This window comes from Bison bison, unplaced genomic scaffold, assembly GCF_000754665.1.
Source record: "Bison bison bison isolate TAMUID 2011002044 unplaced genomic scaffold, Bison_UMD1.0 scf7180017864495, whole genome shotgun sequence".
Taxonomy (NCBI): Eukaryota; Metazoa; Chordata; class Mammalia; order Artiodactyla; family Bovidae; genus Bison; species Bison bison.
Window position 1 is genome coordinate 5,593,292 of NW_011495054.1, and position 14,633 is coordinate 5,607,924.

Below are 14,633 nucleotides of genomic sequence, written 5' to 3' on the forward strand. Positions count from 1 at the left end.
GACAGAGGATGAGATGGCTGGATGGCATCACTGACTCGATGGACGTGAGTCTCAGTGAACTCCGGGAGTTGGTGATGGACAGGGAGGCCTGGCGTGCTGCGATTCATGGGGTCGAAAAGAGTCGGACACGACTGAGCGACTGAACTGAACTGAATGACTTCAAGGTTCATCCATGATGTAGCATGTATCAGTACTTCTTTTAACTGCTGAATAATATTCCACTGAACTAGTATAGCACATCTTATTAACACATTTATGTGTTCACCAAATTGACGGACGTTGGCGTTTCTACTTTTTGTCTCTTATGCGTAACACTATTATGAATATTTGTGTCAAAATTTTTGTGTGAGCATAGTGTTTTAATCTCTTAGGTGTATACCTAGAAGTAGAACTGGGTTTATACCTAGGAGCTGAGCCATACAGGATATATTTAACCTTTTGTGAAACTGACAGAATGGCTGCAATGTTTTACATGTCCATCAGGAATAGATGAGGTTTCCTGTTTCCATCCTAGTAGGTGTGAAATGTCATCTCATTGTGATTTTAATTTGTATTTCCCTGGTGGCTTATGATGTTGATCATCTTTTCATGTGTTTATTGATTATTTGTATAATTTCTGGGATAAGTCTTTAATTTTAAGCCTTTGCCTATGAATTCCCTGGTGGTCCGGTGGTTAAGGCTTTGTGCTTTCACTGCCAGAGCTCAGGTTGGATCCCTAGTTGGGGAACTAACATCCTACAAGCTGTGAAGTGCAGGAAAAACAGAACAAAACCTGTTGCCCATTTTTAAATTGGATTGTATTATTGAGTTATAGGAATTCTCTCTATATATACAAATCCCCTTAGTAGATATATGGTTTATAAATACTTCGTGGGTTGTCTTTTTTACTGTCTTGACGGTATCCTTTGAAGAACTAAAGTTTATAATTTTGAAGAAGCCAATTTATATATATATTTTTCTGTTGTTGCTTGTGCTTTTGTTATCATATCTAAGATGAAATTGTCTAATACAAGAATTCTCTTGATGGCCCATTAATTTTTTAAATTACCTTTCCCTGTTTTCCCATTAACCAGTTTCCTGTGAGTAGCACTGTCCTGTTAAGAGTAAGAACTGTGATCAGACTGACTGAGTTTGATTGTAGGTGTTATCACTTGCTAATTCTGTAATCAGAAGGAAAATGACTCAACTTCTTTAAGCCTCAATTTCTTCATCTGTAAAATAGGAATAATACTTCTTACCTCAAAGATTGTGTGGAGGATTAAAATGCTTACATAGAAAGCACTTGATAACTGGTAATGATTATTATTAGAAATTTTCTTTAAGTACTAATTTTGCTTAATTAAAATACTTTATTACATAGGTGTTTTTCTTGACTTCGTACCCACTGCAGTAACTTGATTCTGGTAGAAATGTAGTGAGTATCTGCTAAATTGATATGTCATATATACTAGTAGGGCTTCTCAGGTGGTGCTAGTGATCAAGAACCCACCTGCCAGTCCAGGAGACTTAAGAGACTCAGGCTCAATCCCTGGTTTGGGAAGATCCCCTGGAGGAGGGCACAGCAACCCACTCTAGTATTCTTGCCTGGAGAATCCCACAGACAGAGGAGCCTGGCAGGCTACAGTCCATAGGGCCACACGGAATCAGACGTGACTGAAGTGACTTAGCACACATGCACATATACTAGCGCAGAAGAATGGATGCTTTTGAACTGTGGTGCTGGAGAAGACTCTTGAGAGTCCCTTGGACTACAAGGAGATCCAACCAGTCCATCCTAAAGGAGATCAGTCCTGGGTGTTCGTTGGAAGGACTAATGTTGAAGCTGAAACTCCAGTACTTTGGCCACCTGATGCGAAGAGCTGACTCATCTGAAAAGACCCTGATGCTGGGAGGGATTGAGGGCAGGAGGAGAAGGGGACGACAGAGGATGAGATGGTTGGATGGCATCATTGACTCAATGGACAGGAGTTTGGCTGAACTCCAGGAGTTGGTGATGGACAGGGAGGCCTGGCGTGCTATGGTTCATGGGGTCACAAAGAGTCGGACACAACTGAGCAACTGAACTGAACTGAACTGAACATATACTAGTAGCCCATTACATTGCAAACTGGGATGTGTTTTAACTTGCTAAGGAGCTAAGTAAAAAGAAAAGAGAAAACTGAAAATATATATCACCCACTTCATCATTGGGCTTGGATTAGCCCTTGTAGAAAAGGATTTGGGAGGATTATGTTTCCAAAGACATGTCAGAGGGAAACAGTGCTAAATATACAGGCAGGGGATTAATTTATAGAGAAAAATAGAAAAGTAAATCCCCAAATGTTGGTTGGTGGCATAAGCTGTTTTAGAAGAGAGGCCAAAAGAGAAAAGTTCTCTTGCCAAAAGTAGCAGACTGATTTGCCGTGGCTGTTCTCTGAATAGTTTGACATTTGTTCTTGACTGAGACAAGAGTCCTTTGTTCAAAAACATTCTCTTATCACTGGTGAGACTGTAATTAGTCCCTCACCCTTATTAGATAGATGTGTGATTAGAGGCCTTGAAACACTAAGACTTTGTGGTAGGAGTTTCTGATCCAGAAATATACTGGTATTTTAATTTGTTGATCTAATAATTTAAGCAAAGTGATTAGAGCCTACCTCCACTTAACAATGTCCTATCTTCCACTGCACATGATATTCTTAATTTCATGGGAAAAAATGAATAATATATTTAAGTTACTCATGATTGAATTTACATTATTAAATATTTGTGAAATGTATGAGGGAATGGTTAGATGAAATATAAAGTTATGTAAATGAAATATTCTTCCTTTTGCTTTCTCCTTCCCCCAATTTTTGTCCAAATTTTTCCAATTCTTCCAGATAATGTTCAAATGACCATCAGTGTACATTATTTTTTGTGACAATTATTCAAGATTTTGGAATTCAAGTTATTTTTTTTACTATGGTATAAGGTCCTGGAAGTCTAGGTCTGTATCTTTTTTGTCTTTATATATTTCATAACAGTGTTTTATGCAAAGTTGGTATATAAACACAAGCATATTAAATTATGTAATTTATTAATGTAATTATATGGTGGGAATTTTGGTACAGAATATTTAAGAAAATGTTAATATTAAATAAATATGAGATGTTAATAACCCCTTCTTCTTTCACACCTTTTCCAGATATTACTAAAAACTGACTAATTGAGTGAATATACAGTCTGTCTTCCCCAATACAGGCTATTGTCCCTAAACAGGAACAGATTTCAAACAGAACTCCCTTCTTCCCTATTTTTCTCTCCATTTTTTTATTCCATTTCTCCCTTGCAGCTCCATTTATCTTTTCTTAGTGACTCATTCTCTGTATTTTTTATTATGCCTACCTCTTGCCGCTTCTTACAATTCCTAATGCTTTTTAGAACTGTGTTTCCTTGTCACCTGCTCTCTCTATTTTTGTTCTTTCTGCTTGGCTTTCTCCTCCACTTCTCACTACTTTCTCTCCTTGCCCTCAAGATACAGGGCAGGATTGGGTAGGGAGGAGCCCAGCTGGGTTAAGGGTGGAGCTACCTGTTTACTGCTTGGAATTCCGAACCTGACCAGGAAGGATCAGGCTGCTTAAATTTAGCTGAGGCTGAAGTCCGTATGGCCTTCCTATTGGAGACTAGCATTTTGGAGGACAGTTGGGATTTGGTGAGACTAGAAGCAGCCCCTCTCTTCTTTTTTGTTCCCCCTTCCTTCCTCCCTGGTCTGTATTTTTCACTAACAGTATCTCTCTCCATGCGATTAACTTCTTCCTTTTCCCCTGTTGCTTACTATTCTGTTTTTTCTGTCTAGCTCTCTGGCAGTCAACGTCATTTAGTGTCTGTTTGCCTTTTCTGTTACCCATTCTTTCCACTTACCTGACTGTTCTCTCTCAAAATTTAGCTTTTTCTACCTCTTCTCCATTTTATTCTTGACTCTATTAATTTTCTCATCCAACTCTTTTTTTATTCAGTCATTTTCTGTCCACCTCTCTATTCTTTTTATCTTAGTATTTCTCAGCAATGTAGCAATAAGGGAGGAAAAAGGGCCACCCTGGCTTTCCAGGGGCCGGTTCACCCCTTCTACTCATTTTCAGACCTAACATGTTTTGATTAGGCAATGAAGGGTTTGTGCTCTGCACAGATAGTTAATAAATAGTGAAATTAGAGTAGGGTTGAATATTAAAATTTAAAGACTTAATTTTATTCTCATTTTCTCTTTTTATTTAGTTTTTTTCTGCAATACAGTGGATACAGTTTGTGATGGCTACTCTGAGGTAAGTTTATTTGATCTCATGTAATGTGACTGTTTAAACTACTACAAGCAGAACTGGAGAATTCTTGTAGTTTCTATATCTCTGCCCCTCACCCCCTGGGGATTTACTTTTATTCTTTAGAAAGAGATGCACTTCTATACCGTGCTGATTTTTTCTGAATAATAAACTGTAATAATATCAACAACTACAATAATAAAAAACAGATTGAAGTAATTAAAGGATATTTTGGTCAACAGGATTGATTTTCAAAACCAGTTGCAAAGTGCTCACTTTGGTAGCCCATATACTAAAAATTGTAATGATACAGAGATTGGCATAGCCCCTGCTTAAGGATGACACACAAATTCATTAAGCATTCCATATTTTTAAAACTGTGCAGTTTATTTTATATCAATTATATTTCAGTAAGTATATAAAATCAATAGCAAAAACAAAGGAGCCCCAATTGTCCTGTTTAATGATAGTCTTTTATCTCTGTCAGTGTTATAGGTTCAAGCTCACTTGTTGCCTATGCTATATTCCAGAACATACAGAAATCTCCAGAGGTGAGCCATCTGTTTTTGTGTTGGATTTGAATTTTCAGTGATTTAGCCTTTGAAATAATTAAGTGAGGTGGGTGTCCCCTGTAAGTGATGGAATAATTCTGTAAGTTGCTTGTAAATTTGTCATTTTGATACATTGGGATGCTTTAGACATTGCCAATAGATCTCCCTTTTCTTTTAGGTAGTTATTTTAACTATAATTTTTAATACTGAGGAATTGACTAGATGTGGATTAGTGGATAAATGTAGATTCTTTTTGGAGTATGCCTTAATTATTAAAGTCAAGGAAATGGAGTGTTGTTTGAAGCCTATAATTTGCTCTAAACGTAGTAGGGTCCTGCCAAGAGGTGAGTTTTCTGATGTTGATATCTTGGTAAAATTGCTAGTGGGGCTGGAAATAGTTCAAAGACTGCTATACAAAAGATATTTATTTTGCTGTTCTGGCCTTCTGGCAATTACATTTAACAGTGAAAATAGAACAAAAATACATCCTATGTAAAACTAATCATACCAAAAAAAAACCCTTCCTTTTACTGAGATGTAATTGACAAATAAAAATTGAATATTCTTAAGGTATTAAAAAAACCAACCAGGGAGTTCCTTGGTGGCCTAGTGGGTAGGTTTCTGGGATTTCACTGCCTTTAAAAAAATATTTTAAGAAAAATATAAGAAAACTTTTTAAATCAGGCCAGGTGGCACAAAATTAAGCAAAATGTAATTTAGAACATATATTAGAGAACTTTTGTAATGTAGAAAATGTCACTAGGTTTTATTTGGCCCACTTTAACTCTGTATATAAAATACTGTATCTTGTTGGTCCTCATCACTGTCCTGTGAGAAGAATGGTATTAGCTAAATTTTGCAGATAAGGAAATTGAGACTCAAAGTCATGAAATAAGTTGTTCAAGTTACACAGTAAGTAGCAGAGCAGGGATTTTTCAAAAGTCTTAACTCTTAACTACAATCCCCCTTTAAATTAAACACAGTGTTTCATAATTATTATATTATTGGTGTATATGCCCAGTATTTTAAATACACTCTTCAGGACTTCCCTGGTAGTCCAGTGGTTAATACTGTGCTTCCACCACAATTGATGTAGGTTTGATCCCTGGTTGGGAAAGTTCCACTTGCTGCTTAGGGCAGTCAAAAAAAAAAAAAGCATTTTTCATTTAATCCTTAAAATAATCCTGTGAGGTAGATATTATTAGTCTGATATTATAGATGGAGAAATGGAATCCTTATTAAATTGATGGATTTTCCTAAGCTAGTAAGTATTAAAACTAGATTTTGGGTTCAGAGTTATCTTGTTCTAAAGCCTCTCCTCACCTGTATTATTTTTTGTTTAAGATTTTTTTTTTTTTAATGTGGACCATTTTAAAAGTCTTAATTGAATTTGTTACAGTATTGCTTTTGGTTTTTTGGCCCTGAGGCATGTAGGATATTAGCTCCCTGATGGAATCTGTACCCCCTGCACTGGAAGGCAAAATCCTAACCACTGGACCACCAGTGAAGTCCCTCTCCCATACACTTTTAAACCACTGAAATATAATGCCTAATGAAAAGAGAATTTTGAATTTCAGAGATAGAATGTGGCTATGTAAGTAAAACTAGAAAGTAGAAGTCTCTATACTGTATTGTTAGTTGCCTGCCAAAGTAATCTTAGGCCACACATCTTCCTGTGATATGAATTTCCTTAATGTTTGTTTCCTGGATGTTTATTAAAATTTTAATTCAGGTGTGATTAAGTTAATAAAATATAAAGTTACATAGAGAGGGGTAAGCAGAGATTCTCAGTCTCAGCCACTATTGACCTTTGGGATTATATGGTTATTTGTTGTAGGTGGCTGTCCTGCATCTTAGGATGTTTAGCAGACTTTACCTATTGGATGTTGCAGAAACCTTCCTCACCCAGTTGTGACAACCAAAAATGTGTTCAAATGTTGTCAAATGTCTCCTGGAAGAGACAGTCACTCGTGGTTGAAAATCGCTGCTCTAGGGTGACCTTTGCCATGACCGTGCGTTAGAGTTTTATAAAGATGTGGGGTCTAGTTTGGCCTGGGGTGCAACCTTTAATTTCTCTGGCTTCAATGCTCATACCTTTCACATAACCAGAGCCTGAAGGACCTGAGTAATTATTAATTCAGTAGTGCCTACACATTCTGTTTTCTTGATTTAGGGAAGATTCCAATTTTTCCAGCTTAAAAATATCAGTCATACTGCTGCTGCTGCTGCGTCGCTTCAGTCGTGTCCGACTCTGTGCGACCCCATAGACGGCAGCCCACCAGGTTCCCCCCGTCCCTGGGATTCTCCAGGCAAGAACACGAGTGGATTGCCATTTCCTTCTCCAGTGCATGAAAGTGAAAAGTGAAAGTGAAGTCGCTCAGTTGTGTCCGACTCTTTGCGACCCCATGGACTGCAGCCTACCCGTCCATGGGATTTTCCAGGCAAGAGTACTGGAGTGGGGTGCCATGGCCTTCTCTGGTCAGTCATACTACACTGTTTTATTTATTTGTTAAGTAACATTTTAAACAACAAAGACACATGAGGGCATAATCTGAAAAAAAGATAATTATTAAATTAATAATTACGGTAAATTGGAGAAATCCATGGGAAATCTTTGAGTGGACTAGCTGATTAAACAGTGACTCAGAGAAGCAACCTTAAAAGAGAAGAAAGTGGCTTAGGCCAGCCAACGTTAAAAAAAAAAAAAAGGCTACACTTGTGTGACTTCATTTCCTTATGAAGGTCACTTTTGATATTCTTTGTAACTTGATTTCACTGGAAATATTGGGAAGTGGGGCTTTGGGAGAGTGTTAATATGGGTTGCTTTAGGTGTTTTACCTTACCGGATAGACCTGGACCCAGAACCTCCTCAGGGAAAGACCTTCACATAATGCATTCTGTCTCTGCATTTTATTTTGCTCTTGATTTTAGTTAGACAAGTACAAATATATATATATTTTTAAGATTTTTCTTTAATGTTTAGGATCATTATTAAGCTTTTTCATGTGTTTCTTAACTACTATGCTGATTGTATTTTTATTAAAACCTTATTTATTTAAAAAAAAACATTTGGCCATGCCACATGACATGTGGGATCTTAGTTCCCTGACCAGGGATCAAACCAGTGCCCCTTGTAGTGGAAGCATAGATTCTTTGCCAGTGGACCACCAGGGAAGTACCTTTTTAAAAAAGTTTTAAATTTTTTATGTTTTGTATTTTTCTTAAAGTATGGTTTCTATCATACGTGTCTTTGTATTGCCTTTTATATAGTATCTTGTTAAACAGAAGGGGTGACATATCTTTTGATTTCAATAATGGATGCATCAGTTTTGTTTTTAAGAGACATTACTTTGCCAACAAAGGTTCGTCTAGTCAAGGCTATGGTTTTTCCTGTGGTCATGTATGGATGTGAGAGTTGGACTGTGAAGAAGGCTGAGCGCTGAAGAATTGATGGTTTTGAACTGTGGTGTTGGAGAAGACTCTTGAGAGTCCCTTGGACTGCAAGGAGATCGAACCGGTCCATTCTGAAGGAGATCAGCCCTGGGATTTCTTTGGAAGGACTGATGCTAAAGCTGAAACTCCAGTACTTTGGCCACCTCATGCGAAGAGTTGACTCATTGGAAAAGACTCCGATGCTGGGAGGGATTGGGGGCAGGAGGAGAAGGCGACGACAGAGGATGAGATGGCTGGATGGCATCACTGACTCCATGGACATGAGTGTGAGTGAACTCCAGGAGTTGGTGATGGACAGGGAGGCCTGGCGTGCTGCGATTCATGGGGTCTCAAAGAGTCGGACACGACTGAGCGACTGATCTGATCTGATCTGATATTTTACATATATATTTTTAGAAATATTATTCATTTATTTGGCTGTACCTGGTCTTAGTTGCAGCACATGAGATCTTTTAGTTGTGGCATGCAAACTCTTAGTTTCATTATGTGGGATCTAGTTCCCTGAGCAGGGATTGAACCTGGATGACCTGCACTGGGAGTTGGGAGTCTCAGCCACTGGACCACCAGGGAAGTCCCAGGTTTTGTTGTTTATTTGATTTTGTCTCCTGTTACTAGAACTCATGATTTTCCAACCATGAGTGAAAGTATATAAACCTCTTTTTATCCTTTATTTCTCCAGGAACGACCTTAGGTATGTTTTAATGACCAGCGGTTCCCTATGTTTAAGGTTATTTGTTGAATCATTGACTATAATTATGTTCTTGCTCACAAGAGCTGCTTGGCTGCCTTTCTGCTCCAGAGTTTATTGTGTATTCTGTTTTAATTTTTTACCCATTAACAGTTATAAACTTGTGGTAGGTCATAGACCAGTAAAATCTGTGAAAGAATTTAGTTTTTGCATTTTTGAACTTAATATAGATGGGATAACATTGCATTTTTGAGGATGTATTGCTTTGTGATTTGCTTTTTTCCCTCATTATTACTTCTGAGATTTGTCCATGGTGTTGTGTATAGCTCTGCTTCATTTCTTTCTCATTGATGTTTAGCATTCTGTATTATGAACATACCACAGTTTATCTATCTGCGCTACTATAAACAATCTGGTAGGTGTCTTCTGATGCCCACATGCAAAAATTTCTCTAATGTATTTACCTAATAATGGAGTTGCTATAGGATATGGATATCCCGTAGATAATGCCAAGCTTTCTTCAAATGGTTGTGCCAGCAGCGTATGAACTGTCTCATTGCTTCATGCTCCCCTCAGTATTTGATATTGTCAGACTTTAAAATTTTTTTGCCATGGGTGTGTAATTTTTGTCTCACTGTAGATTTTTTTAAAAACTAAAGTTTATTTATTTTTGACTGCACTGGATCTTCGTTGCTAAATGTGGGCTTTCTCTAGCTGCAGTAAGCAGGGGCTATTCTCTAGTTGTGGTGCACAGGCTTAGTTGCCCCGAGGCATGTGGGATCTTAGATCCCAGACCAGGAATTGAACCCTTGTCCCCTACATTGGCAGGCAGATTCTTAACCACTTAATTTGGCCACCAGGGAAGTCCCAGTCTCATTGTTGATTGATTGATTTGACTTTTGGTCCCCTTGTAGTTTATGATTGATTGACTTTGGTCTCCTTGTAAATTTAATTTTTTGATTTCCTTGATTGCTGATTGGGTCAGATGTATTTTCACATGATTATGGTTATTTGAATTTCTTTCTTAACTACCTGTTCGAATCTTATGTCCATTTTTAAAATTAGTTTTTCTTATTGCATTTTAAGAGTTTTTGTTTGTCTTTAATATTGTTTGGATACTTTTCCTTTGTTAGTCATATGTGTTACAAAGATCTCCCACTTCGTGGCTTGTCTTTTCACTTTCTTTATGGTATCCTTTGACAAACATTTTTCATTTCAATGTGGGCAAATTTTTAACTATTTCTTTTAGAATTTTGTTTAGGAAAAACTTTCCCTACAATTGAAGACATTCTTCTATATTACCTTTAAAATTTTTTTTAAAAAACCTTTATAGATGTTTGTCTTTCACATTTAGGTCTTTGAACTAGTTGAGACTAATTTTTGAGTGTGTGAAATAGAAAGTTGGGGCCCAATTTCATTTTTATCCATATGGATACCCAGTTGTTCTAGTATCACATTTTGAAAAGCCTGTTCTTTCTCCACCCAGAAAGTACTACCTCTGTCATGTATCAAAAGTTTATGAATCTTATATATATATTTGCATGCTTAGGCTTGTTTGAGACTCCATTCTGTTCCATTGATCTATTTGTCCATCTCTGGGCTAGTACCACTGTATCTGCTTTATATTGTTCCAGCTTTATATTGTTTTGGTATGTATAGGATAAGTCCTCTTTCTCCTTTTTCTTGAAGAATGTCATGGTTAACTTGATATTTTGTGTTTCAGTATCAAATTTAGAGCCAACTTCATCAAACTATACAAGAAAATATGTTGAGATATAATGATTTACATTTAATCTGTGTATCAGTTAAAGGAGAACTGACATTTTCATAATACTGGATCTTACAGTTCATGAGCATTCACCTTAGATCTTTGGGGTCTTTTAATAAACATTTTATAATTTTCTCCATGGGGGTCCAAAACTGTTTTCAAGAAAGTGGGAGTGTGTAGACCAAAAGGAGAAGGATACTAGAAAGTGAGACAGACAAACTTCAGAATGTAGTTAGAAATCGAAAGACATATATAATTCTTGCTGGTATTTTTCTCCATCTTGACGTTCATTAATATGAAAGCCTGTAAGATGAATAAAATCTTAGGATCTTGTATATAACATGATAACCATAGTTGATAACACTATATTGTATAGTTGAAATTTGTTCAGAGAATAGGACGTAAATGTTAAATGTTCTCACACACATTTATGTTATTTAGTTAAATATGTGAGGTGATGGATGTGTTCATTAACTTGAAGGAAATCCTTTCACAGTGTATATATACATCAGATCATCACATGTACTTTGAATTATCTTATAATTTTATTTGTCAGTTATACATCAGTAAAGAAAAATTGCAAATTAAACTATACGAAAATTTAAAAACACCTGTTTTCATGTTCTTTGTGTTCTTAACCATATCCTAAAACACTCAGATCTCATGTCTTATTGTTAGAAGATGTTGGCTGTGCAGCTTGAACACTTAAAACTTCCCATTTGAGGTATGTCTCCATTACAGAATTTTTCATTTTTCCATTCTTTCCTTCAACCCTGTATCTGAGGAAGGAATGTCTCTGTGAGGGAGAAGTTCCTCTGGTTCCAGAACAGTTGGAATAATTGAGATTACAGATTCCTTCCTACCTGGATTGTTCATTTAGATTCCCTACAGTTAGCCAGTAGCAGAGGCCCCAGAGAAATTATGCCCAGTTTTATATTAGGAAGGTTAAACCTAATTGATTGATACATTCTTTTGGCTGCATCATTTTTGAAAGCATGAATTTTCTTGCTTTGACAGAGAAGACCACTGTTTTACCTGAGCTTCTCTGACCTCCTCTTGGGGATATACTGGCTCACTGAGGCACTTCTCTATGGTACTTCAACAGCCAGTAAGGACATTGTCTGCTATAACCTGCAAGTAGTTGGACAGGTGAGTGCTGCTAGACTGTGACAACATCTGGTGTGAAAGGCACACTCTGATCTAAATAAGAAGTGAGGGTAACCCATCCTGGAAAGTGGGACCCTTTTATTTATTGGTACACTTTGAAATAATAGCTTTTACTGTTTTTCCACATTAAAAAACTACTTACTATAGAAAATTTGGAAAATATGGAGAAGCAAAAAGGTAGTTAAATCCCAGATATAATTACTCTTTAATATTTTATGTATATTATGTATTTTCAATCTTCTTCTCTATAGATAAATGCATTTTAGAGCAAATATGATATATTTATATGCTTTATAATCTGCTCTTATTATTCAACATACTGTGACCATATTTTCATGTAATGGAGTATATGTCAACATCTTTTGAGATTATTGCATTTTTTATTAATATAATAAACGTTGACTTTTAGAAATGCTACATATGATTATATGTAAGTTATATATCTTTCATAGATTTTATCAGTGGATTAACCTATCTAGTACTATCAGTATATAATGTTTCTGAGACTTGGGATGTGAAAAAAGCAGAGGTTAATGTGCAGTCTATACTCACTGCTGGTTACTTGATATGGGAGTTGTTGCTAGAGGGGAAATTTGTTTTAATTTAGTAGGAAAATACTAATATGTAATTAGTGATATGAACTCCGGGTACTAATAATATGTTACCTATCTTGTATGAATTTAAGTATCTTAGAGACATACTTTATTCAGTCCTGCTTATAACCTCATAGATAGGGTTAAGGCTGTATTTTCTCAGGTAATAATAAACAATTATTATATTATAATATTATACTCTTTGTTGTTGTTCAGTCGTTTCAGTTGTGTCTGACCCTTTGCGACCCCATGGACTGCAGCCCTTCAGGCTTCCCTGTCCTTCATTTAGTTCAGTTCAGTTCAGTCGCTCAGTTGTGTCCAGCTCTTTGCAACCACATGGACTTCAGCACACCAGGATTCCCTGTCCTTCACCAACTCCCGGAGCTTGCTCAAACTTATGGCCATTGAGTGAGTGATGCCATCCAACCATCTCATCTTCTGTTGCCCCTTCTTCTCCTGCTTTCAATCCTTCCCAGCATCAGGATCTTTTCCAATGAGTCAGTTCTTTGCATCAGGTGGCCAAATATTGGAGCTTCAGCATCAGTCCTTCCAGTGAAAGTTCAGGGTTGATTTCCTTTAGGATTGACTAGATTGATCTCCTTGCAGTCCAAGGGACTCTCAAGATGATTCTTCATTCAGCACACAGTTTGAAAGCATCAATTCTTCGGTGCTCAGCCTTCTTTAGGGTCCAACTCTCAAATCTCTACATGACTACTGGAAAAACCATACCTTTGACTATATGGACCTTTGTTGGCAGTGTGGTGTCTCTACTTTTTAATATGCTGTCTAGGTTTGTCATAGCTTTCCTTTTAAGGAGCAAGTGTCTTTTAATTTCATGACAGCAGTCACAGTCCACAGTGATTTTGGAGCACAAGAAAATAAAGTCTGTCACTGTTGCTATTTTTTTCCCCATCTATTTGCCATGAAGTGATGGGATCAGATGCCATATCTTAGTTTTTTGAATGTTGAGTTTTAAGCCAGCTTTTTCACTTTCCTCTTCCACCTTCACCAAGAGATTCTTTAGTTCCTCTTCACTTTCTGCCATAAGGGTGGTGTCATCTGTTTTTCTGTGGTTACTAATATTTCTCCTGGCAATCTTGATTCTAGCTTGTGTTTTATCCAGCGTGGCATTTCATATGAGGTACTCTGTATATGAGTTAAATAAGCAGGGTGACAATATACAGTCTTTGATGTACTCCTTTCTTAATTTTGAACCAGTCCATTGTTCCATGTCCCGTTCTAACTGTTGTTTCTTGACCTATATACCAGTTTCTCAGAAGGCAGGAATGGTGATCTGGTAAAATTCTCTTTAAGAATTTTCCATAGTTTGTTGTGACCCACACAGTCAAAGGCTTTACTGTAGTCCATGAAGGAGAAGTTTTTCTGGAATTCTCTTGCTTTTTCTGTGATCCAGTGGATATTGGCAACTTGATCTTTGGCTCCTCTGCCTTTTCTAAATCCAGCTTGTACATCTGAAAGTTCTCAGTTCATGTACTGTTGAAGCCTAGCTTGAAGGCTTTTGAGCATTATCTTACTAGAAGAAAAAAATCTGCACTGGAATCCTGGACCTGATTAACTTTGTGACCTTAGGCAAATACTTCATCTTTCCGAACTCAGTCTCCTAAATCTATAAAACTGTCGCTAATAACAATTACTTTGTGTTTGGCACAGATGTGATTAATGTTACTTTATTTTTTGAACTTTATTGAGCTATGTATTCAAAAACTACATATATTTAAAGTGTACATTTTTAATATATGTATGAAATCATCACCGCAATCAAGTTAATAAACATTCCTATTTCTTTCACCCCTAAAATTATTTCAAGTGTTTTTTCGCTTCAGTTCAGTTCAATTGCTCAGTCGTGTCCGACTCTTTGCGACCCCATGAATCGCAGCACGCCAGGCCTCCCTGTCCATCACCAGCTCTCGGAGTTCACTCAAACTCACATCCATTGAGTCAGTGATGCCATCCAGCCATCTCATCCTCTGTCGTCGCCTTCTCCTCCTGCCCCCAATCCCTCCCAGCATCAGAGTCTTTTCCAATGAGTCAACTCTTCGCATGAGGTGGCCAAAGTACTGGAGTTTCAGCTTTAGCATCATTCCTTCCGAAGAAATCCCAGGGCTGATCTCCTTTGGG

General features: G+C 37.1%; 1 protein-coding gene across 5 annotated transcripts in view; it reads left to right on the plus strand.

Annotated features, from left to right (window-relative positions):
* The first annotated feature begins 3,551 nt into the window (after positions 1-3,551).
* Positions 3,552-14,633, plus strand: part of TMEM116 (transmembrane protein 116) — a 36,968-nt gene continuing 25,886 nt past the window's right edge. For 4 of the 5 annotated variants that reach the window (XR_824212.1, XM_010828605.1, XM_010828603.1 and 1 more), the window contains exons 1-4: positions 3,552-3,673; positions 4,234-4,280; positions 4,762-4,825; positions 11,752-11,883. Coding sequence is in view for 4 of the 5 variants with exons in the window: in XM_010828605.1 (XP_010826907.1) it covers positions 3,626-3,673; positions 4,234-4,280; positions 4,762-4,825; positions 11,752-11,883 (291 nt within the window). In the remaining variant the exon portion in view is untranslated. The remainder of the gene's footprint in view (positions 3,674-4,233; positions 4,281-4,761; positions 4,826-11,751; positions 11,884-14,633) is intronic. The other variant, XM_010828604.1, reaches the window with a different exon arrangement.